The 25,337-nt window shown below is 33.9% G+C and overlaps 1 protein-coding gene across 4 annotated transcripts in view; it reads right to left on the reverse strand.

Moving 5' to 3' along the window:
- SMAP1 (small ArfGAP 1) overlaps window positions 1-25,337 on the reverse strand; it is a 167,012-nt gene that overhangs the window by 53,389 nt on the left and 88,286 nt on the right. For all 4 annotated transcript variants that reach the window (XM_087856968.1, XM_087856967.1, XM_045803361.2 and 1 more), the window contains one exon: window positions 20,418-20,498. In XM_087856968.1, the coding sequence (XP_087713094.1) occupies window positions 20,418-20,498 (81 nt within the window). The remainder of the gene's footprint in view (window positions 1-20,417; window positions 20,499-25,337) is intronic.

Here is a 25,337-nt window from a genome sequence, read left to right on the forward strand (position 1 = left end):
ATCTTGAAAACAAATGAAAAAAAAAAAAATCCCAATAGCAACTTCAGGTGCTACCTGGAGTGATATTTTCTAACACTGGTTTTACTCAGAAGAAGGACAGAGAAGTCAAACTTTAGACTCTACAAAGACTAACCTCAGCAGCTACTGATTACTCCCGTCACAGTTTCTAGTTGTCCTGGCTGGTCTCTTAAGTGTGACAGTTTAGCCTATTTAAAAAGAAGAAGAGTCTGGAGATTGAATGCTTATTTAAGAATTCTATAGTGGTGAAAACAGGGTTCTAAATAATGCCTATTTATAAAAAAGTAAACTAACTCTGTATAATTAAGTAGGAAATATATATATATTTCTGCTATATAAATGTATTATATATTCTGCTATATAGATATAGATATATGGTCTGCTGTATTGTCCTATATAGAACTTCTCTCACTGGCTCAAAATTATCTTGAATAATATACAAAGTTTTCACAATCTTTCCCTAGTCTCTGTACCAAGACAGAGCATACCTATCACCATCAAATCAAATGGTTTTCTTCTCCCTTCTTCCTCTTCACAATTCTATAACATGAATTATGACTGTTACCTTACATTTTACTGTATAGAAAAATGACATGAAAATCTATAAACAATATCTCAGTTGATATAACCTTTTTTTTTCTATTGATATGTCAAATAGATACTGCTCATCTATGGTAAATGACTATTTGGTGTATATCTTAGCTCACATTCACTTATTAATCAAAGGAAGGTATTCTTTAAGTTTCTTAAGCTTTTGCTTATAACATTTTATAGCCAACATGGCTCCAGAATTTCATCCTTAATCACATCTCTTCAGCTTCAAATACATCAAAAAATATTATGTGAGAAAACCCGTAAGATTAGTCAGACTCAGAATTGAAATGAACATCTTCATGGAGCAGAAATCAAATGGAAAGGCAGAGCAGAGACAAACTGAAGTCACTGCCCTATAGAGAGCATTAAAAGGGCAAGGGATCCAGTACACTGCCTGAAACCAGGAACTAGGACAAGTCTTTCTAAACTGATCTTAAGAAGAGGCATATTAATGCCAACTCAGCAGAATATTCCTTTCTTATTAGTAAAATTCAGTTTTAAGTAATAATTAATATATGTGGTACCCTATTTCAAAATCTTAGAAATATTATTATTGTTCTGATAGGCTTCAACATATTCTGTTCCAATAAAAATTTTATCACAGATACTTTCATTTAGCAGTCAATTTAATTCTCAGTTTATAAGGATAATCAGTTCTCATCACTTACCACCTGGGTCTAAGCAATCCTTTTAAATTTTTTTATATTTTCAAGTCACTTTATGCTTGCTTTAGAGAAGAATAAAGGGAGAATAGAAAATTACATTAAAAATTTCAGTAAGAAGTGAAACATGGAAAACTCAGATTTTAATTCCACATGTCTCTGGTTTTGACAGTACAGATAATAGTCTTTGAATGGAACAAGTATGAACATAGAACTTATCAGTCTTGTAAATACTGATTCCAGATTTCAAATATCTCCCTAATAAATGGCTATTTCCAGGGGTGCCTGGGTGGCGCAGTCGTTAAGCGTCTGCCTTCCGCTCAGGACGTGATCCTGGCGTTATGGGATCGAGCCCCACATCAGGCTCCTCCGCTATGAGCCTGCTTCTTCCTCTCCCACTCCCCCTGCTTGTGTTCCCTCTCTCGCTGGCTGTCTATCTCTGTCAAATAAATAAACAAAATCTTTAAAAAAAAATGCCTATTTCGAGTTCTTCCTACTCTTGCATCATTAAAGCGTAGTAATATTTTCTAAAACTCTGACAGCTCATAATTTTGCTGATGAGAGAATAATCACTTCTTTGCTCCATAATTGCAACAGCAAAATATACTGTAAAAAAAATAAGGTACTGTCACATGCTATGACATTAAAAAAATTATGCTAAATGAAAGAAGCCAGTCACAAAATACCACATGTTATAAGATACCACTGATATAAAATATCCATAACAGGCAAATCCATACAGATAGAAAAATTAGTGATGGTCATGGGGGATGGGGAGCTTGGTGATCGCTAATAGCTAAGGGGTCTTTTTAGGGGTGATGAAGGTGTTCTAAAATTGGAGAATGGTGATGACTGTGCAACTCTAATAATATAATAAAAACCACTGAATTGTACATATTAATGGGTGCATTTTATAATATATAAATTATATCTCAATAAAACTATTTTAAAAAATAACATGGTAGAAAAATTTACAACTGGAAAATGTTAGCATGGTTTTTCCACAAATTGAAAATAAAAAGACTATTGTGGATTATACTTTAGTAGTAAGTATTCCAACCCAGTTTGAAGAATGCCAACATTCTATGGAGACACACTTCCACTACCACAGATCTAGTGTCCTCCAGTTCAGCTCCTCTTCTTCCTCTGAGAGGAAGAGGGTTAGGAAGCCAGGAAGGAAAAAAGAGAAATTTGGGGAAAGCAGATCTGATGAACAAACCTCTCTACCTCAACACCCTACCCCCAAAGCCAAGAGTATCTCCTGGATGCCAATTCCTAAAAGAAATCTCTATTACAACACCTTCCTGTGTTCTGTTTTGTTTGCAAGTATGTTTGTATATGGCAAAAGGCATAATATAAAAACCACAGGAATAGGCTTTCATGATAAAGAAGATCTGAGTATACCCTATGAATTTTTAATGTAATATCATATTTAAGAACAGTATTTACAAAGGGATGAAAGTGAAAATAATGAAGAAATGGGAATGGAAATAAATACCTGCTGCGTATGGTTCTTGAGCAACAGGTCACAAATCTAACAAAGTCATTGCTGGCTATTCAGTTTGGGGACACATTTTTTTAAACCAAGAAAATAGTAAATCATGGAGTTCTAAATTCAAATCTACAATCTGTTCTTGATTTGCTATTGTAGTCACAACTTTTTTCTATAAACTGGCAGATGGAGAGAGTCAACAATTTAAATTTGAGGAACTGATATATAGATATATATACTGACAATGAACACCACTAGTACCTACACTGTGGTAATGAAATACCCTTTTCTGCTAAAAGGAAGCAGAGCTCCCTAGTAAAATGGCAGGCGGACTACAGGTCTGGGGCAAGCAAAATACAATATGAGTTTAAAACAATTATCATACCAAATATCAAGGAAAATATCATACTACTTACAGTAGCATCACAAAAAAGGCCCAGGAGCCAACTTGAACAGGCCTCTCATCAAAGGACAGATTACACCATATGTTTAATTCGTGAATACATAATGAGACAAAAAAAAGAAACCTAACTGTACACAACTGAAGGATGCTAATGAATCAACTCATTATTTTGAAAACTGTTAGATTAAGGGAAAGAATGAATCCTATATGAATTATACTACCAGGTAAGCAAAATTAGTACAAGTATTTCAACTATTGAATGAAAAGAAATAACAGAATTAGGATATCACCACTTTGCAGTCCCTAATAGATTCCTGGACATAGGTATTAAGGTAAATGGGCTAATATCTCAAGAAGAGAAATAGCCAGGTATTATTTCCTGATTTCCTGATGGAAAAATAATTACAACATAACAGTCTAGCTTAAAAAAAGCAAATGGGAATCCACCCAATTATAGGAAATACAAAGGGTAAAAGAACTATGGAGATGCAAATCAGCAAAATTCATACTGTGGGAAAGGAAAAGACACCCTTTTCCCCACAACAAGTATATTACAAGGAAAAAAGAAGAGATGAAGAAGGAATTACTAGATTAAAAACCTTAAAAGACATACCAATCTGATCTGCATTTTGATACAAACTGAGAAAAAAACTTATGACTTATATGAAATAATCAGAAATCTGAACACTATAGGGTATTTGGTGAGGAATATGGAATGACTTGTCGTTTTTTAGTATATATGATGGCATTTTGTTTTTTTTTTTTTAAGATACCTTATCTTTTAGAGATATATAATGAAATGTTTGTGGATAAGATGATATAATTTCCAGGATTTATTTCAAAACAATATGGGGAGACAGAGTAAAGGTATAGTTGAAACAACTGGGCATGAGTTGCTGAAGCTGAGTAATAAGTATATATACATTTGGCATTTTCCATATAAAGTTTAATAAGAAGACATTTTAAACACCTGGACTAAATTTATATTTATAAATACAATATACTTTGAGCAATAAATCACAAAGATTTATGATCTTATAATTAAGACAAATTTATATAAATACTCTAACAACCTTACCCTGACAATTTTCTTAAAAGATTCTATAATGTAATCACAAACATTTGTTTCAAAGACAATTCTCAACATCTTTGGGTCTTCTAAAATGGTTTAAAGAGTAACTCTTTATTCCTTTATGGATCTAATTGGCTTCTACTTAGTTTTTAGAGAACTCAAAGCAGCCGGGCAGTAAAAAAAAAATGTTGATTTCATTTTCTGACCTCCCTTTACAATAAACAAAGAGATGGAGCCAGAAAGGATTTAAGCTTTATGAACATCTTTGCAAACTTAGAAATGCAACAGTTACAAAGGGGATAACAATACAAATGAACAAAATAGAAGCAAAGGACACTCTCTGTAAGTAGGCAGACTGCTTGTCATTAAAAGCGCCTTTTCAAAGGATTTTAATCCAGAATTGTGATTGAAGAGAAAAAGTCCCAGTTTTGTACAAGCGTAGATAACAGCCAGCAGAACGATAGCGAAGTCCAACACTCTATACTGTATCACTGCAAGGAACCATGATTATACAAACCACTTTTAAACCTCTTAGAGATCAAAAGTTCAGCCCAAATCAAGTGTATTTTCCTTCAGATGTTTTCAAATCAATTATGAAGAAAGGATTAATTTCTCTTGAGCAGTTGAAGTAATTTTAAGTTGACAATGCTATAATAATAAGGTTTTTGGTAAGAAAAATTAGGGACATTGGACGAGTATCTACTTAGGAGAATCATATAAGTTTAGCTTCAACAGGATTAGTGGTTAACAAGTCGAGAAAATGGTAGAACACACACTTGCTATATTTCATCTCCATTAGAGTCTGTGTGTTAATATAAAATTTGGGAACCCATCCTAGATCTGCTAAATCAAAGTAACTAGAGGTGGAAGGATTCTTCTATCGTCTGAGAACTACTGCTTCTGGGAATGAACTCCTATCACCAAAACCTATCTGCTGGTTGGGGGAAAAATGGAATTGGAGAGAATTTCTTAGATTCAATGCAATTTCCAGCTATCATCAATAGATCTGAAATAGACATTTGCTAAAATTCCTTGAAAAATAAATGCATATTCACCATTAAAATCAAAGTGCTAAATTTCTAAAACTCTTTACCAATGCTATAAAGTCTAACGATCAGTTAAAATATCTTTAAATACAGATATAAATACCGAGAATTAGCATAATAATATCATTTTAGGTTTTTGGCTAATGTAAAGTACTGGTGGCGGTATTTACTAAACATCACACTAGTATCTTTCATTGGTAGAGCGCCTTACACATTGAAATGATTCTATATACGCTGTCACATGAAGGCAGGAATTTTTTGTTTTATTACTGTATTTCTGATGTTGTATATACAATGACTGCTTAATAAATATTTGCTGAAGACTAAATGAATGAATCTGATACAACAGCCCTTTGGAGTCTGACAAGGCTATTTGTTAAAAAGCAAAGTAAAATGCATTAAACCAAAAAAGCCTTTCAATCATTCATCTACAAAGGCAGATGCTGGCTAATCTACTGTTACAAAGACAGCACTCTCCATTCACGCCTCAATTTTCTCTTGCTTGGACTATCACTCACTGCTGCTCCTCCTGTCAGTACATCTTACATTTTGCAGCCAGGATATCATCTTACTAAACCATTGCTCAAATCAATACAGTTCCCTATTCAAAATCAGAAGTGATCCACTGTTTATTATGAAACTTAAAAGTTTTCTCAATATTATCTTTGTCTTATACTCCATTACTGTCCTACACTCTGGTTAAATCGAATTATTTATTATTGCCAAAATATGCCTTACAATTTCAATCATTTTTTTCTGGTTATTCCCTCTGCTTGTTGCCTTCTCCTGCTCTTTCCTTCCAAAGCTCATGTCAAATATAACCACCACCATGAAGACTTTCCTAATAACCCAACATGTTATTTCTCACTTCTCTTAACCTCCATACTCTGTACCTCTCCTCCTGCACACTCACTCACTAAATATCTGGATGCAAAATAGTGGTAGCATTTAATCTGCTTGAAAGTAACCAAACTGTCAGACTAAATCCCTTTTAAGATTACTTTTATCAAACTTACACTTAAATCACAAAGAATAATCACAGTAGCCAGAACAGAACTCCCACTTGGTCAGCATTCTTTATACAGTAAAGAGAGGAGGGGTGAGTGTGAATGGGATTAATGAGTCAAACAGCACACTCAGAGAACTGAATTCAGGTGAAATGAAGAAACAGGATGTAAAATTCAGTGCACATCTCAAGGTTCTAATGACATCTGATCAAAGCTATACAGCCTATGAAGCTAAAAGGTAAACTTTCAAATGATGAAAGGTCCAGAGAGTACTGGACCCAAAGGGGGAAAAACAAAGATCACAGAGTCATTTCTAAAAGGTTATTAATATTCACTGCTACCAATATCCTCATCAGATTGTAAGGATGTTCATACCATGTAGTAACTCTGAAGTGATACGATTTATTTTCATAATCTACAATTAAAACCATTCTAGATACTTTTGGAGCAATAGCTCAAGAATGCTCACCATTGCTACCAGAAAAGAAAGTATCTATTTCCCCGGATCCTCAGCTAATAATATTAAACATAGTAATAATAATGAGGGCCAGGCTGTAGCAGAAGGTTATAAACCAAGGCAAGAAAGAAATCTAAAAGAGACATGTATCTAGAACAGCCATCTTTTGACAGGTCACAAAACAGGGAGAGCTGGGAACCCCAAGGCCAGGGGTTCCTTTACTAAGATAGATAGATTGATAGATAGATAGATAGATAGATAGATAGATAGATAGATAGATGAATGATAGATAGATGATAGATACTTTTTAAAAATAAGAACATGAATGCCTCCCATGTGAGTGGAGAAACACCTTGTCCTTTCACTATTGCATATTTTTTACTTTCTGGTCAGACTATATTGCTTTAAGTCAAATGCCACCAGTTGAATTAATGGATAAAGAATGTTCACCTGGGTGGCTCAGTCGGTTAAGCGTCTGCCTTCGGCTCATGATCCCAGGGTCCTGGGGTCAAGCCCCACGTCGGACTTCCTGCTCAGCAGGAAGCCAGCTTCTCCCTCTCCCTCTGCTTGCCACTCCCCCTGCTTGTACCCTCTCTCTCTGCCAAATAAATAAAATCTTTTTTTAAAAAACGTAAAAACATCCCATGCTCATGGATTATAAGAACGAATATTGTTAAAATGTCTATACTACCCAAAGCAATCTACACATTAAATGCAAAATGTTATCAAAATAACACCAGCATTTTTCACAGAGCTGGAACAAACAATTCTGAAATTTGTATGGAACCACAAAAGACTCCAAATAGCTAAAGTAACATTGAAAAAAGAAAATCAGAACTGGAGGCATCACAATTCTGGACTTTAAGCTGTATTACAAATCTGTGATCATCAAGACAGTATAGTATTGGCACAAAAACAAACACACAGATCAATGAAACAAAACAGAGAACCCAGAAATGGAACCTCAGCTCTATGGTCAACTGATCTTCGACAAAGCAGGAAAAAATATTCAATGGAAAAAAGTCAGTCTCTTCAACAAATGGGTGTTGGGAAAACTGGACAGCCACATGGAGAAGAACGAAACTGGGCCACTTTCTTACACCATGCACAAAAATAAACTCAAAATGGATGAAAGACCTAAATGTGAAACAGGAGTCTATCAAAATCCTAGAGGAGAACACAGGCAGCAACCTCTTTGACCTTGGTCAGCAACTTCTTGCTAGACACATCTCTGAGGCAAGGGAAACAAAAGCAAAAATGAACTATTGGGACTTCAGCAGGATAAAAAGCTCTTGCACAGCAAAGGAAACAATCAACGAAACTAAAAGGCAACCTACGGAATGGGAGAAGATCTCTGCAAATGACATAGCAGATAAAGGGTTAGTATCTAAAATCTATAAAGAACTTACCAAACTCAACAACCAAAAAGTAAAAAAATCCAGTCAAGAAATGGTCAGAAGACATGAACAGACATTTCTCCAAAGAAGGCATTAAATGGCTAACAGACACATAAAAAGATGTTCAACATCACTCATCATCAAGAAATACAAATCAAAACCACAATGAGATATCACCTCACACCAATCAGAATGGCTAAAATCAACAACACAGGAAATGACAGATACTGGCAATGAGGTGCAGAAAGGGGAACCCTCCTAACACCGTTGGTGGGAATGCGAACTGGTGCAGCCACTCTGGAAAACCCTTTGGAGGTTCCTCAAAAAGTTAAAAATAAAACTACCCTGTGACCCAACAATTACACTACTAGTATTTATCCAGAGGATGCGAACATAGTGATTCAAAGGGGCACATGTACCCCAGTGTTTATAGCAGCAATGTGTGTCCACAACAGCCAAAACATGGAAAGACACCAGATGTCCATCAACAGATGAATAGTTAAAGAAGATGTCTCTCTCTCTCTCTCTCTCTCTCTCTCACACACACACACACACACACACTAGAATATTACTCAGCCATCAGAAAGAATGAAATCTTGCCATTTGTAATGACTAGATGGAACTAGAGAGTATTACGCTAAACGAAATAAGTCAATTAGAGAAAGACAAATACTATATGATTGCACTCAGACATGGAATTTAAGAAACAAAATAGATGGACACAGGGGAAAGGAAGGAAAAACACGATAAAAACACAGAGAAAAGCAAACCATAAGAGACTCTTAACTACAGGGAACAAACTGAGGGTTGTTGGAGGGGAGGGGAGTGGCGGGATGGGGTAATTGGGGGATTGGGTACTAAGGAGGACACTTGATGTAATGAGCACTCTGCGTGTTATATGCAACTGATGAATCACTAAATTCTACCCCAGAAACTAATAATATATGGTATGTCAACTGACTTGAATTAAAATTTTTTTTAAATGTAAAGAAGAAGAAGATAAAAGAATGTACAGAAAATGATCTTCAAATTAAATAAGAAACAGGTTTTGAAACTTTTCTGTTTTCTGTTTTTGAACATTTATAAAAGTACTTTCAATTAAAACAAACAAGTACACCAGAGAAACTATGCGTTAATACATCCAGGGCATTACAAGTTTAGGATTCAAAGTATAAGTCTTCCCTACTAGATTTTATTGAGGTGAGGGTTTGGGGGTTGGAGGTAAGGTAGGGGGCAAAAAGTTAAAAATAATATATCAAAATTCTATGTTTAGAAATTTTATATAAAAATATAGCAGTAATCTTCAATTGTTTTGAGTAGTCTATCACATAGTGTGTAAATGGCTGGTGGAGAGAAGCATCTAAGAGCATTAAATGTACTCATTTAAACAAAATATATTCAAATATATTTGTACAATTTAAGACTATTTTATTTTCAATTCATTATTGTTCTCATTTGTAAGGATGCCATAATGAATGGGAAGATAAAATATCTTTATTCACATTTGTTAACTGGTGAGTGATCATTACTCCATTGGATAAGCAAACCTTTTTTCTGTAGTCTCTAGATGGCTGTGACTTTTTCCACACTACCACAGGTCAGTACAACACATTACAATCACAGGTAAAATAAACTAATGCCCTGGTTTTGCAAGTTAAAATGTCATATTTAAAAATTATTTTTGAAACTGCATGATTACAAAAGCAAGCACTGTAACTCAGGTAAACAGAACATTCAGCTAAAGGGCAGCCAAAATAAATACAATAGTTCATGAATGTCCAAAAGTGCATTCAAAAGAAAAACATGACAATGAAATTGTTAAATTATAAAATTCATTAAAATTGACTTATAAAAATGAAATTGTATATATTTGCAAGGTACCTTTTGAAAATTTATGAATTAACTTTTAAATTGTGGTAAAATACACGTAACATAAAATTTACCTTGACTGTTTTTAAGAGTACAGTTCAGTAGCACTAAGTACATCCACACTGCTGTGCAACCATCACAGCCATCCACCTCCAGAACTCTTTTCATTTGCAAAATGACACTCTGTACCCACTAAACAATCACTAACCATTCTTCCTGCCCTCTAGCCCCAGCAACCACCATTCTACTTTCTGTCTTTTTAAATTTGACTATTCTACGTATATGCGGGTACCTAGAAGTGGATCATACAGTACTATAATTTCCTTAAGGATCATCCATGTTGTAGTATGTGTCAGAATTTCCTTCCTTCTATAAGGCTGAATATTCCATTGTATGCATATACCACATTTTGTTTATCTATTCATCCATGATGGAAACAGGATTTTTTTCTTAAAATCTGATGTAAATTTGGGTTTTTTCCCCACTGTTTGGCTCTTATGAATAATGCTGCTATGAATATGAGTGTACAAATATCTGTTTGAGTCCCTGTTTTCAATTCTTTGGGGTATACATCCAGAAGTGGAATTGCTGTATTATATGGTCATTCTATGTCTAATTTTTTGAAGAATCACCACACTGGTTTTCACAGTGGCCACACCACCTTACATTCCCAATAGTGCACAAGGGTTCCAATTTCTCCAAATCCTCACTAATACTTCTTATTTTCTATTTGTTAGTAGTCATCCTGGTGTCAAGTACAGTGCCCTGTTTAAGTCCTATAAAAGTTTTCATTTCCATTTATATTTGAAAATGTCATGAAATGAGTTAGAAATTTAAAAAATATAAACCTATTAATATAATATAGTTTATACACTAAAATTTATGGTAATATAAACATTGCATAAGAAAATGATCATTATATAATATTAAGTAGGGAATGAGGAAACAAAAATATAAAAAAATACAGTTTACCTAGGGGAAAAAAACAGGAAGTAAAAACCAAAATGTTAAAAGTGGTGAGATTTAGATTTAAAACTGATTTTCCTTAATACTTTCCTTGTATTTTCCATGATTTTTATAAGAAAAAAATGGCTATAAGAAGAAATGATGCTGAATATCATTATCATAATGATAAAGATTTAGGAGTAGATGTAGACTTGGTTAGGTAGAAAAAAGAGACATGGGCAGGGGAGGTGGGAGGATATAGAACCAAATCAAAGTTATTGAGACAAAAATAAGAATGGCATGTTTAGAAGACAGTATCTACTCAGTTTCCCTGGAACTTGTATGGATCTGAAAAGGGACTAACTAAAACAAAAAGTGAAAACAAGTAATGGCTAGACTCTGAAGGGCTTAGACATTTGTATTTTATTCTATAGGCAGTTAGGCTTAGTTATCTTTTTTTTATAATAATTTTTTATTATGTTATGTTAGTCACCATATAGTACATCCCAAGTTTTTGATGTAAAGTCATTACTTGCGTATAACGCCCAGTGCACCATGCAATACGTGCCCTCCTTAATATCCAACACCGGCCTATCCCAATCCCCCACGCCCCTCCCCTCGAAAGCCCTCAGTTTGTTTCCCACAGTCCAGTCTCTCCTGGTTCATTCCCCCTTCTGTTTACCCACCCCCTTTCCTTCTTTCCTTTCTTCTCCTACCGATCTTCCTACTACTTATGTTCCATAAATGAGTGAAACCATATGATAATTGTCTTTCTCTGCTTGACTTATTTCGCTTAGCATTAAGGCTTAGTTATCTTAATTCTTCCCAGTGTTCAGGCCCCCACTAAGTTTTGATGATGTTGGAATCTTTCTTTTCTGCCTCCAGTTATTCTGGCACTCCAATATTTTCAAATAAATGCAGTAATCTAGACAAATAATTTAAGTATCACAAAAGTAGTATTCCAGAAGATGAAAAACAACATCAAGACCCAGTTTCATGAATCTAGAATTTGAATTAGTGATTCTGATAGGAGGAATAATTTTGCCCTCAGGGGACATTCAGTATGTCTAAAGACGTTTTGGATTGTCAGGACTGGCAGGATGCTGCTAAACATCCCATAAGACACAGGACATCCCCCAGCCCTCAAGACATCTCTCGCTCAAGCTCCAGTACCTAAAACAGTGTTTGGCATGTGGCAGATACTCAAAAATGCCATATATATATATATATATATATATAATGCCATATATATATATATATATATATATAGGGGGGCGCTCAGAGCGGAGAATCAAATTAAAAGTCTTCTAACCAAGTCCAGGCTCTTCCATCTCTGTCTTCTATGGGTTTTGTTAATATTTTTCAAAAGACTCTTTAAAAGTTCATATCCTTTGATTTAGCAATTCCAGTTTTAAAAATTGACCCTAAGAAGTTATCACATAGTTGTACACTGAATACACATATATATTTCCATTACTCAAAAGAGATACATTTAAAAAAATCTTATTTTACTAAGATAGATTATGATATATCCATGCAATAGAATGTTATTAAAGATAAAAAAGCATACTTATAGTATCTGCCTTTGCCTTGAGTCATGATCCCGGGGTCCTGGGATCAAACCCACAGTGGGGAGCCTGCTTCTCCCTCTGCCTGCTGCTACCCCTGCGCTTGCTTTCTCTCTCTGTCAAATAAATAAATAAATAAATAAAATCTTTAAAAAGAAGAAGAAGGAGGAGGAGGAGAAGGAGGAGGAGGAGGAGAAAGGACATTGAAGATTTAACAAAAGACATTGTTAAATGACAGAGGAGCGGAGTAGGTTACAAAATAATATGTATAGTATGATCCCATGTAGACATACATCTTTCCATTGGAAAAAATCAGGAAGGATAAACATCAAAATGTTAGTGATAATTTTTTCTAAGTGGTAAGATCTGTGGTGATGTTACTTTTTTTTTTTTTTTTGCTTGTGACAGGTTTTCTAACTTATTAAAAACATATATGATACGGGTACTATGGGGAGGAAGAAGGAAGAGGCTATAAAAATCTGCTAGGTTTTTTATCTACCCTGTCTCTTGGTTAAAGAACGAGTAACTATAAATTTACTAGACAGAACATATGATTTCTTTTTATACTTAGGCATACATAGCACTATGATCTTTTTTCAATGAGAAAATATTAATAGCTAAAAAAAGATAGGAAGTTGTCAATAGCAACTAGCAATCTATACCTTAATAAAACTTAGATAACAGAAAAGCTGCACTAAAATGCTAAACGTAATGTAGAATAATATTCACCTATTGTTTTTTTAAATTTACAAACAAAAGATTATTACCAACTAATCTCTAAGGTTGACCGTTAAGCTGGGAATGAAATGATTTGTGGAAAATATAAGGAATCTTCCAAACCCACTTATAAAAATGCTCTGTGAGACATCTGCTATCCTTACTCACCTAGACCATATGTTTCCATGATTTCTATAAAAGCATTAATTACTGGAACTACCTTATCCTCAAATGCATTCATGTATCATATGAAAGGTTTATTTAGCCTAAACTACATTTGAGAGCTTGGTGACTGTGTGAATGTCTCTGTCAGATTGCTAAAAAACATAACCTCTCAATATAGCATCTGGCAATGAGCCACTTAATTTAACTTTAAAGTCTTACCAAGAACAACTTATTTGATTTACAATTGGTTGCTTACTTTCCACAGGGCTGTACTGAAATTTCAAGTTCAACAGATTTGCAATTGTGGTTTTTGCTTATATTGTAAGATTAAATCACTTATATTTATCAAGTAAAAATGTATTTTTTTAAGTTTTATTAACATAAAAGACTTGTTCAAAAAAGCAACTTTGTTGTTTCTTCCTTTTGCAACTAGTAGTTAGAAAAAATCACCATCTATATCTTTTCTTAGAGTCAAATACTTGTCGTATCTTGAAATAAACTTTTTAATGATAGCAATAATTACCAAAAGTAAGAACCTTCTCTTTCCCATAATATCACTGCTTCTCTACCTTTCTTCCTGGGATTTTTAATTCTACATTGATGTACTTTATGAACTGATTTTTCTTTCATGAATTTCAAGACACTAGTGGCAAATATCTGCATAAGAAACACTTTTAACATTTTACATTAAAAAACTGTACCACATACTTTGGGGACCATATGCCATTGACAGCAACTTCTTTTAAACTACATATCCCCACCAAGAGATATATCAATAAGTACATACATGCATATGTAAAGGAGCATAGAAAATTATAAGATAAATTGTTTAAAACAGTTATCCTTGGGTAGAGGGACTATGAGAAATTACATAATTTTTAATGTTTTGCTTGTTTGTATATTTTTTTCTACAGAACAGGTAATACTTAATAAAGAAAAGTTTGAATATTAAGAGCACTTTAGGTTTATAAAAACATAAAAATATTCCAAGATAGGTATATAATTATGTCCTAATTCTCAGTATAGTTATCTCAGAGAGGAACTTTAAGAAAGTCCATGAAAATATAAATCTCTTTGATAGAATAAATTATTCTATTAATATATCCATTGCATATAAAAACAATGGTACAATCATACGGTATTTGTCTGTTATACACCTGAAACTAGTATTACACTGTATATTAACTACTCAGAATTAAAAAAAAAAAAACCTAAATAAAAAAAAAAAACAATGGTGCAATAACACTTACACAGATATCTAAACAGATATAAATACCTAAATACCTTAAAGGAAGTCATTTTTTTCCAAATTTTATATACATCTGTGGATATATTTAAGAATTCAGGATATATTTAGTTATTTAGGAATAACTAAATAGTTTTTCTCCTAAATTAGACTTCATGTTTTAACAGTAAAACAGCTAATGATTAAGAGATCACAACTATGGTGGGTGAGAAACCAGTATGAAATTATACAGAGAACTCAGTGACCAAAGAACCAGCTCTGCAGAACACTGAAAGCCATCTTTAAGGGTATTTTAAAATTATTTTAGGAATCTGTGCCTGTGTTGAGTAGGTGGAATAATTCTAAATTTAAAACTATCATTGCCAAGAGATCATTTAGAAACCCTGTCAATAAATGAAGAAAAGGAGGTTCTGGAGTTAACTGACTTTGCCAAGGAGACAGTTAACCACAGACCAAGGGCTTGAATCTGGCTCTCTTCCTGACTCTGCTTCTTCCACTACAACTAATTCTCAGTTGTTGGGGAGGCAAAGAGGGGAGGAGCTCAACAAACTGTTTCTATAAGTAAAGTTTTATGGAACACGTTCATTTACTGCTTGTCTTTACAAAGAAAGAATTGAGTAGTTGTGAAAGATACCTTATGATCTACAGCCTAAAATATTTACCATCTGGTTCTTTATAGAAAAAAGTTTGCTGACTCTAAAGATTTTTTATCATAGAATTCAAAAATTTCAGAACATGACCAATAATAACTCATATGATGGGTTGTAACAAATAATAATAAAACCAGAACAACATTAGCAACTACCTTAACCTTCTAAAGGAGAAATTAAGATCTGATTATTTAAACTGAAAGAGAATTCAGATACATTCCTATACTGTAAGACTACTTCTCATCTACATGAATATATTTATAGATCACCGGCTACTTAGGAGAGTGTAGTAGATAAATCTAAGCAAAATAAATTAGAGATGTCAAATGTATGACAGAATATTTTAGAAGAAGTCAAATTTATACACAATTTTCCAGCAGAATATCTAAGGCACAAAGGAGATAAATATATATATATTTATATGTCAAGAACATCTACTCTTTAATCACTTGATTCATTAAACTTTAAGGTTTTAACTTGCTCTTCTCAAAAAGGAAAGCAAACCTGCCTCCAGCTCACCCTGTTAGTAACCGATGCTCACCCACCCACAAAGTCTCACTCAGTGAGACTGAAATACAAAATGCCATTTAAACAAAAGAAATAGACTGCTCAAGGAAAACAAGCACCCCAAATTAAGCTTTTTATAAGTAACCATTTATTAAGTCACTGCTGTCAAGAACCATATTAATGACTTTAATAACCTGTAGAAATTAGTGAATTTAGAAAAAGTATTTTAGGATAAATAATCCCTATCCAGCCTCATTCTTTTAAATACATGAAGAGATATGAGATGGAGTTCAATATGTGCTGCCTTAAATAAATAAGTAAAATCCTTCTTCCAAATCAGACTCTACAAATTCTCCTAAAAAACTAGGTGACATTAGGCAAATCATATATTCTCTCTGAATCTCCATTTATAACATAGGACCACCAACAACAACTCTGTAGATTTTTGTGAGGAACAAAGATAACACATACAGGTGAAAAGTTGAAAGCTTTCCCTTCGATGTCAGAATCAAGACAAGGATGCCCTATCACTGATTCAAGGACTAGAAATAAAAAGAGCAATAAAATCAGCTACAATAAAGTAACAAAGCTAAGATATTTGTAAACATATAACTGAAAAAAAAGACTAGGATCCTCTACATGTGTGTATGTACATGCACAGATTGATACAAATGAATGAGGAGAAGTAAGCAATCCAGTTGAAAAACAGACAAAAGATCTGAACCAGAACTCCAGAAGAGGAAATCCAAATAGGCAATAAACATATGAAAAAGGCACTTGCTTCAACAGTAATCAAGAAAACTGACGTTAAAAAATATAATGGGATATCATCACATACCCACCAAACTACAAACAGTAAAATCTCTGACAATACTATACAGTGTAAAGACTGTGGCCTGACCAGAACAGATTTGGTATACAATTTGGAAAACAGTTTAACCTTATCTACTCAAGTTCAAGATACAGGCTGATTATGACCCAACAATTGCACTTGTAAGTATATCTTAAAGCAATGCATGCTTAGATGCATGAACAGAAGTGTTCACAGCAGCACTGTTTATAATAGCTATATTTTTTTAAGATTTTATTTATTTAGTTGAGAGAGAGAGACAGACAGTCAGCAAGAAAGGGAACACAAACAGGGGAGTGGGAGAGGAAGAAGCAGGCTCCCAGCGGAGGAGCCCGATGAGGGACTCCTTTCTGGAACGCCGGGATCACGCCCTGAGCCAAAGGCAGACGCTTAACGACTGAGCCACCCAGGCGCCTCAATCCAAATGTTATTAACAGTCGAATGGATAAATAAAATATAATAGAATACTACAAAACAATTAACTGAATAAACTATAACTAAATACAATATGATTGACCCTTAAAATGTTCACTAAAAAAAGCAAAATACAAAAGAATATTTGTGGTATCATTTCATTTGTATGTTAAAAAAATAGAAAGAAATGAACCACATGTTTAGAAATACATGCAAAGAAGGTAAAACAATTTCTAAAATGCAAAGAAATTTTTTTTCTGGGGAGAAGGGAAGTGATTTTTTAATTGGGAATGGTGTTGGGAGGGGGGCAACTTCTGTTGGCCATGATCTGTTTCCTGACACAGATAGTGAATACATGGGTGGTCACTTTACACATACGTTGTATATGCACAACTGTACACATAAGTTGTACGCCTGTAAGTTTCTGGCACATAGGAGATCGTTAATAAAGACACTATTACTTTATAATGATGATCTTATTCTGACTACTATTGCTACTATTTTCACTGATCCTACTACTAATTTTTTTTTTAAAGATTTTTTAATTTATTTATTTGACAGAGATAGAGACAGCCAGCGAGAGAGGGAACACAAGCAGGGGGAGTGGGAGAGGAAGAAGAAGGCTCATAGCAGAGGAGCCTGATGTGGGGCTCGATCCCACAACGCCGGGATCACGCCCTGAGCTGAAGGCAGACGCTCAACCGCTGTGCCACCCAGGCGCCCCCTACTACTAATTTCTTGTCAGCAGATTATACATGCCCCCTTAAAATATCAGCTCAGAGAGAAAATAAAGAAAAATGCCAGTATATGAAAATGTCTACATGCTTATAAAGCTCCTTTATTTGTGCTATTTTCCCTTGCTTCCCCACTGTTACACTTCTAAATGTTTCTTCCTTCTTATATACTCTACACTATCCTGACTACAAAATTTTAATAGTAACTCAAGTTTTTCCCTCTACATGATTATTCTTTCAGCAAGGATCCACCATTAGCAGCAGGAGTCCTAAAACTCTGCAGGTTGAGTAAGAATAACCGATGATAGGTAAACTGATTTTAATAAAACGTAAGTATTGAAAGCAAATAGTATAGGAACCATACTAGATTCTCACTGCTCACACACCCTGAACTGCTCTTCTCAAGCTCTCAACCCAGAGACTCAGTTCCACGTAACTGCTGTAGCCCTTTCCCATAGAAGGCAACAGAAGGCAAGTTATTTACATGCGAGGCTGTGAAACATACGCAGTCACTACATCAAAATGCTCACTATATTTCAGTGGTAAGGTTTTAACTTAAGAGAGAAAATAAATATATGACGTTTTAAAAGTGGTTATATCTTGTCAAGTACAACAAAAACTCTTTACTTTGGTATTTCCATTTTGGCAATAAAAGGTAACATCTACTAGTGATTTTAAAATTCTTTTGTAATGCAACTACAAATTATAAGAAATTTCACTTAAAGTTTACTGATGTATATTGGGGCGCCTGAGTGGCTCAGTCAGTTAAGTGTCTGACTCTTGGTTTCGGCTTAGATGATGATCTCCGGGGCCGTGAGATGGAGCCCCACCTCAGGCTCTGCACTCATCATGGAGTCTGCTTAGGATTCTCTTCCCCTTCTGCCCCTCCCCACTGTGCTCCCTCGCACTCTCTCTCTAAATCTTTAAAAAAAAATAAACAAAAAAAAGCTTATTGATGCATGCTAAAGAGAAAGTTACCAGAGAAGAATTAAAGCTATTTAAGTAACCAGGTTATAACTACCAACTTAATCACTCCTTTCAAAAACTGTAATATTTAACATCTAAATTTAGTTTGATGGAACTTAAGAATTTAATTCAGTAAATTATCATTAAAACAAAGTGATATTCAAAGAAATTAATTTTAATTGAAAATATTTCAAAAAAACATTCCAAAGAATTCTACTTAGCAAAGGTCTTACAGTCTTAGCATTTGCAGTTTACTAATTGTTCTTCACAACCTTGGAATCAAGACACTATGAGATGAAAAACATCAACCAATCAATGTACACGTATTTATCCTAAACATCTACTACAAACAAGAAACTGTTAGAAATACAAAGAAACACAGACTTGGTCACCACCTGATTGATGCATAATCTCAGGAAACAACATTTATGCATCTGTGTTAGATAAGAAAATTTATCTAAAAATAAAATCAAACAATAATACAAAGTAGGAAGTAATAATATCAAATGTATAGCAATGTTGCCAGAATTCTGAGGAAGGGAAAGAGTGTTATCTAGTTGAAATATTAGAGGGACTTCATGAAAAAGGTAGAATGAGTAAGCTTTAGGTAAGAGGTGGGGAAAGGAAAGGACATTCTTACAACTCTTTGAAGGTAAAGACTCCTTTAATAAACGACAGAGAAAGAACCAGTATGTACTCGCACTGTACACTTGAAATGGATGTACCTTGCATATGTAATTTATGCCTTGATTAGGTTAATTTTAAAAATTTCAACAACTATTAAGGATGTTCCCTTTACTGACAATTCCTTTACCATGGTTCCATACTTTCATGATCAAATACATTCAAAGCCAAGCTGCCATACTTATTCACCCAATGCCTTTTAAAAAGTTAATGTTCTCCCTCTGTCTAGTTTGCTTAGGCATATCTATCTTGCATATCACTGCCAAAATAATCTTGCAAAGAACCTTTCTGAATTAGGTATATCTCTACAAACTTTAGAATGTTATGCACAGCCTTTCCTCCAAAAAACAATCAACATAGACTTTAAGGTCCTCTTCAATCTACCATGCTGGTCTTATTTTCACTACTCTCTACACATAGATATACATCTTTCTTCAAATACTATTTCTATACATAGGTATTTTTTCTATATAGAGACTATTTTTCTAAATAGACTTTGTCTATTTTCAGTTTCTATACCTGTCCTCAAGGTATTCTCTCCAAATGATATACTCTTGCCTTCCACCTTAATCCTACCTACAACTCAAAATCTACCTCAAATGTTTACTCTTAAGCATCAACTCTTTTCTGAAGTCCCCTTCAGTTATGATCTCTTCATTCTCTAAACTTTCACTGAAATCTGATTATGTATGAAAACTAAAAACATTTTTCTCTATGTCATTAATAAGAGAATACTACTCCTTGGGGAGTTCACATGATCTATACCCATAGATAACTAACTAAAACTTGTATAGGACAATATAGAAGGACATGCTTAGCACACGTACTCATTCAAAAATTACTTAATGAAAGAACGGTTATTCACATATTGCAAATATCCCAAAAGACATTCAAATGTAAGACTACAAAAATAAGACGGTAATCTTAATGGATTTTATAAAAAATGAATTTTACCTTTTCAGTTGTAAGAGGTTTTGCAGGCTTTTCTGGCTCCTTTTCTTTCTTTTTCTCTTCCTTTTTTTTTTCCTTTTCTTTCTAAAACATAGACCAAAGTTTTGATAAGTTTACTTTGTAAAAAAATATCAGCTCTTAACACATTTTTGTTTTATTAGTTTGAGTCAGTATTTGAGGAAGTGTTCAGTTATGACAATATCCAGTGATACTGAAATATAAAAGTAAACACAGCAAATTCATACTGTCATTGAAATTACATGTTGATAACACAACAGAAAATATCTTCTCTTTAAAAAATTGAAGATAAAGGTGAAACTATCTGAAACTTCTCTGAAATTTTAGAGTTCGTTTTATTTATTTATTTTTTTTAAAGATTTTATTTATTTATTTGACAGAGATAGAGACAGCCAGTGAGAGAGGGAACACAAGTAGGGGGAGTGGGAGAGGAAGAAGCAGGCTCATAGCGGAGGAGCCTGATGTGGGGCTCGATCCAAGAACGCCGGGATCACGCCCTGAGCCGAAGGCAGACGCTTAACCGCTGTGCCACCCAGGCGCCCCTAGAGTTCGTTTTAAACAAATGAGACCTCTACTCAATAAATTCTCACTATATCTTTATATCAGGTTAGGCTTCCTAATAGCAACCATAATGTTGAAATTTGAACAAAAAGAAAAAGTAAACTAACTGCTAAAAGAGAATTCCTTATCACACAGATGAAGACAGATTACAACATGTGAGCATGAGGCAAAAAGAGCAAGAACACTTCATGTTTTAAAGTTACCACAAAACATGGAGGCAGCTGGGTGGCTCAGTTGGTTAAGCACCAATTGTTGATTTTGGCTCAGGTCATGATTTCATGGGTCATGTGATCAAGCCCTGTGCTCAGCGGGAAGTCTGCTTGAATATTCTCTCCCTCTGCCCATCCCCCCACTCACACGCTCTCCCTCTCTTTCTAATAAATAAATAAATCTTTGAACTACCACAAAACATGCTTAGTCTACTATATAATGTTGTGATTTTTAAAAGGACAAATAGAATAATTTTCTCATAAAACAAATGTTAAGGATATGCCTGGTACCAGAGCAAACTGATTAGTATATTTAATTCAATCCAATCTAGGTAAACTATAATGGTACTATGATCTCCACAATTTGTATTTCCAAGAAGGATAAAACAGGATATAATATTAAAAACTTAGGGCCACAAACATGCCAAAAAGGAAAATGAAATAAAAGATTAAACCATGAGCATTCATAAGACATTTAAGGGCAGGAGATGCCTAGAAACCTAGAAGAGAATCACTAATACAAATGAGTATTAATTAGTACCTTAGTTTACTAGCAGCAAATGGGAAAAGATAAACTGATGAACCTAGGAAAGGCGGAATAATAAACACACAAAACTTAGTCAAAATGCCTATGGGTTTGTTTGTACCTGTGTCTTTAAAAGGGTATTTGACACAACCTCTCTCAACAGTATAATTCTTTTTATTCATAACTGAGAAAAGATAACACTGGCAATTCCTAGGCTACAACATAAGGCATATAATAAAAGTTCCTATGGGCCAGACACTGTGATAATCACCTTATTTTCTAATTTAATTTATACAATAAGTGTCTGAAAAAAATGTCATCATGGTCGTTCTACAAATGAAGAAAAAAAAAACAGGAAAGTAAGGCAGAAAGCCACACAGCTCATCAGTGGGAGGACCGAGGGAAGACACAGCCAAATTCTCAAGTCACTTTTCATTGTCATCCAGTGCAGCACTGGTATATTACTATTCTTTCATACAACAACAGTTAATATTTACTGAACCCTTACTATGTGCAAGATAATGTCTTCATTCATTGAATCCTTACAACAACTTTATAGGTAACCTTATCCCATTTACTAAATGAAGAATAAATGACATACGGACCTCTACCTCTGAAACCAATAATACATGCTAATTGAATTTAAATAAAAAGAAATAAAAAAGAAAAATAAAATAAAGCCAAAGTTAGTATAAAAATGAGATAGGCACAAATCCTTTATCTACTATGAAATATTTTCTAGATATTATTAATCAAATTTGGTGAGGAAAGCAATGTGATTAAATATTCTCACTAATATGTTGGGGATGAATTGTTCTATACCCTCAGACAACTGTTAATTTCTCAAGGAAGGCACTGTCATGAGAGTGGGGAAGAAACTTGTCTTTCTACGCACATATGACATCACCAAAAATGAATTAGATTATTTAGCTGGATTTAGTAAGGACAGCACAATTTGGTGCTCTTCAACACTGGAATTTCAGCTGCTAAAATATGGCTGTCATCTAATCTGATTTCAGCAGGGGTATTATGACACAAACTTTGAAGTAACATTAAAAACATGGGCTCTAAATTCAGGTCATACAGTTTGATCCACAGATGACTCCCATCTCTAGAATCAAGAGCTGCTGAAAGATCAGAGTATTGTGAGAACCTAATTTGTTTTAAACTATTTTCTCAGCAAGAACAAAATATGGCTGCGTTTGGTACTATAAAATAGTTCCTGAAACTTGGTTGCTATATATACAAATGATATAGTGAAATAGACCTTCTGTGTAAAAACAAAACAAAACAAACAAAAGTGGAATAAATGCCCAATTTCTATAAGATAGAGAAAAGCACGTATGGGGTTCATTATACTCAAACTATACTTGAGTGATCTGATTAAAGAAATGGTCTTCAAAAAATTTTTATTATGTACTCCCACCTTAAAAAGTTGTGAGCATATATACTCTACCATGCATATATATTTCTTTAAAAAGTATATATTACACTATTTTATGTACATTATAAAACATATAAAAATAGAAATTTTGAAAGGATAACAAAAAAATCACAAATAGATATCATAAATGAACTACCTTGGGGTTAATCTCTAATATTTAATGCTATAGACATCAGACTTTGGAGACCACTGAATTAGACCAATGCCTTTCTTTTTAAAAACTGAAGTATAATTCATATATATTAATTTCACATATATTAATTACAAAATAATGATTCAGTATTATATAACATTGCAAAATGATCACCATCATTAAGTCTAGTTTCCTCCTGTCACCATATAAAGTTACATAAGTGAAATACAGTTCTGTTGCTCTAGTCACCATGCTATACATTACTACCCGTAACCAGTTAAGACCAACAGCAAGGAGCTTACTGCCTATGTTTTCTTCTAGTAGTTCTATGATTTCAAATCTTGCATTCAAGTCTTTAATCCATACTGAATTAATTTTTGTATACAGAATAAGACACTGGTTCAGTTTTCCCAAACCATTTACTAAAGAGACTGTCCTTTTTCCACTGTATATTTTTGCCTCCTCTGGCAGCAATTAACTGACCATATATATGTGGGTTTATTTCTGTGCTCTCTATTCTGCTGTATAATATATGGTATTGGTTTTTATGCCAATACCATACTGTTTTGATTACCATACCTTTGTAATATAGTTTGAAATCAAGGAATGTGATGTCTTCAGCTCTGTTTCTCTTTCTCAAGATCACTTTGGCTATTCGGGACCTTTTGTGGTTCTACACAAATTTTAGAAATATTTGTTCTATGTCTGTGAAAAATGTGACTGGGATTTTAATAAGGATTGCACTGAATCTACAAACTGCTTTGGGTAATACAGACATCTTGGCAATATTAATTCTTCCAATCTATGAACATGTAATAATTTCCATATACTTGTGTCTTCTGTTTCATTCATCAGTATCTTGTACTTTCCAGTGTAGAGGTCTTCCACCTCCTTGGTTAAACTTCTTCCTAGGTATTTTATTTTTTTTGATGTGACTGTAAATGAGACTGTTTTCTTAATTTCTCTTTCTAACCATTTGTTGCTACTGTATAGAAAGAACAGATTTTTGTATACTGATTTTGCATCCTGCAACTTTACTGAAGTTGTTTCTTAGTTCTCACAGCTTTTTGGTGGAGTCTTTAGGGTCTCCTATATATAAAATCATGTTGATAATGATTTTACCTCTTCCTTTCTAATTTGGAAGGATTTTTTCTTTTCTTTTTTTTTTTCGCTTAACTAGTCCAGCTAGAACTTCCAATACTATGATGAATAGAAGTGGTGAAAGTGGGCATCCTTGTCCTCTTCCTGATCTTAGAAGAAAAGCTTTCAGCTTTTCATCATTGAGTATGATGTTAGCTGTGGGGTTTGTCATATATGGCCTTTATTATGCTGAAATACATTTCTTCATTCCTGTTTTGATGAGAGTTTTTGTCATAAATGGATTTTGAATTTTGTCAAATGTTTTTTCTGCATCTGTTGAGATGATTGTGATCTTTATCCTTAATTTGTTAAAACTGCAGATCATGCTGATTGATTTGCAAATGTTTAACCATCCTCACATCCCTTCAATAAATCCTATTTGATCATGGTGTATCACCTTTTTAATGCATTGCTGAATTCAGTTTGCTAACAGTCTGTTGACGATCCTTTCATCTATGTTCATCAGGGATGGAATGTTCTGTACATATCTATTAAATATATCTGGTCTAATGTGTCATCTAAGGTCAAGGTTAAAAATTTTCTGTCTGGATGATTTATCCACTGATAGAAGTGAGATATTAACATCCACTACTATTATTGTATTGCTGTTAATTTGTACCTTTAGGTCTATTAATATCTGTTTTATATACTTAGGTGCTCCTGTGTTGCATGCATAAATATTTACAAATGTTGTATCTTCTTGCTAGACTGCTTCATTTATCATTATGTAATGCTTTGTCTTTTATTGGTCTGTCTTTTAAAGTCTATTTCATCTGGGTATAGCTACCCCAGCTTTCTTTTGGCTTCCATTTGTATGAAACATCTTTTTATGTCTGCATGTCCTTACATCTGAAGTGAATCTCTTGTAGGCAGCATATAGATAGACCTTGTT

This window comes from Ursus americanus, chromosome 29, assembly GCF_024610735.1.
Source record: "Ursus americanus isolate L20-20 chromosome 29, mUrsAme1.1.p, whole genome shotgun sequence".
Taxonomy (NCBI): domain Eukaryota; kingdom Metazoa; phylum Chordata; class Mammalia; order Carnivora; family Ursidae; genus Ursus; species Ursus americanus.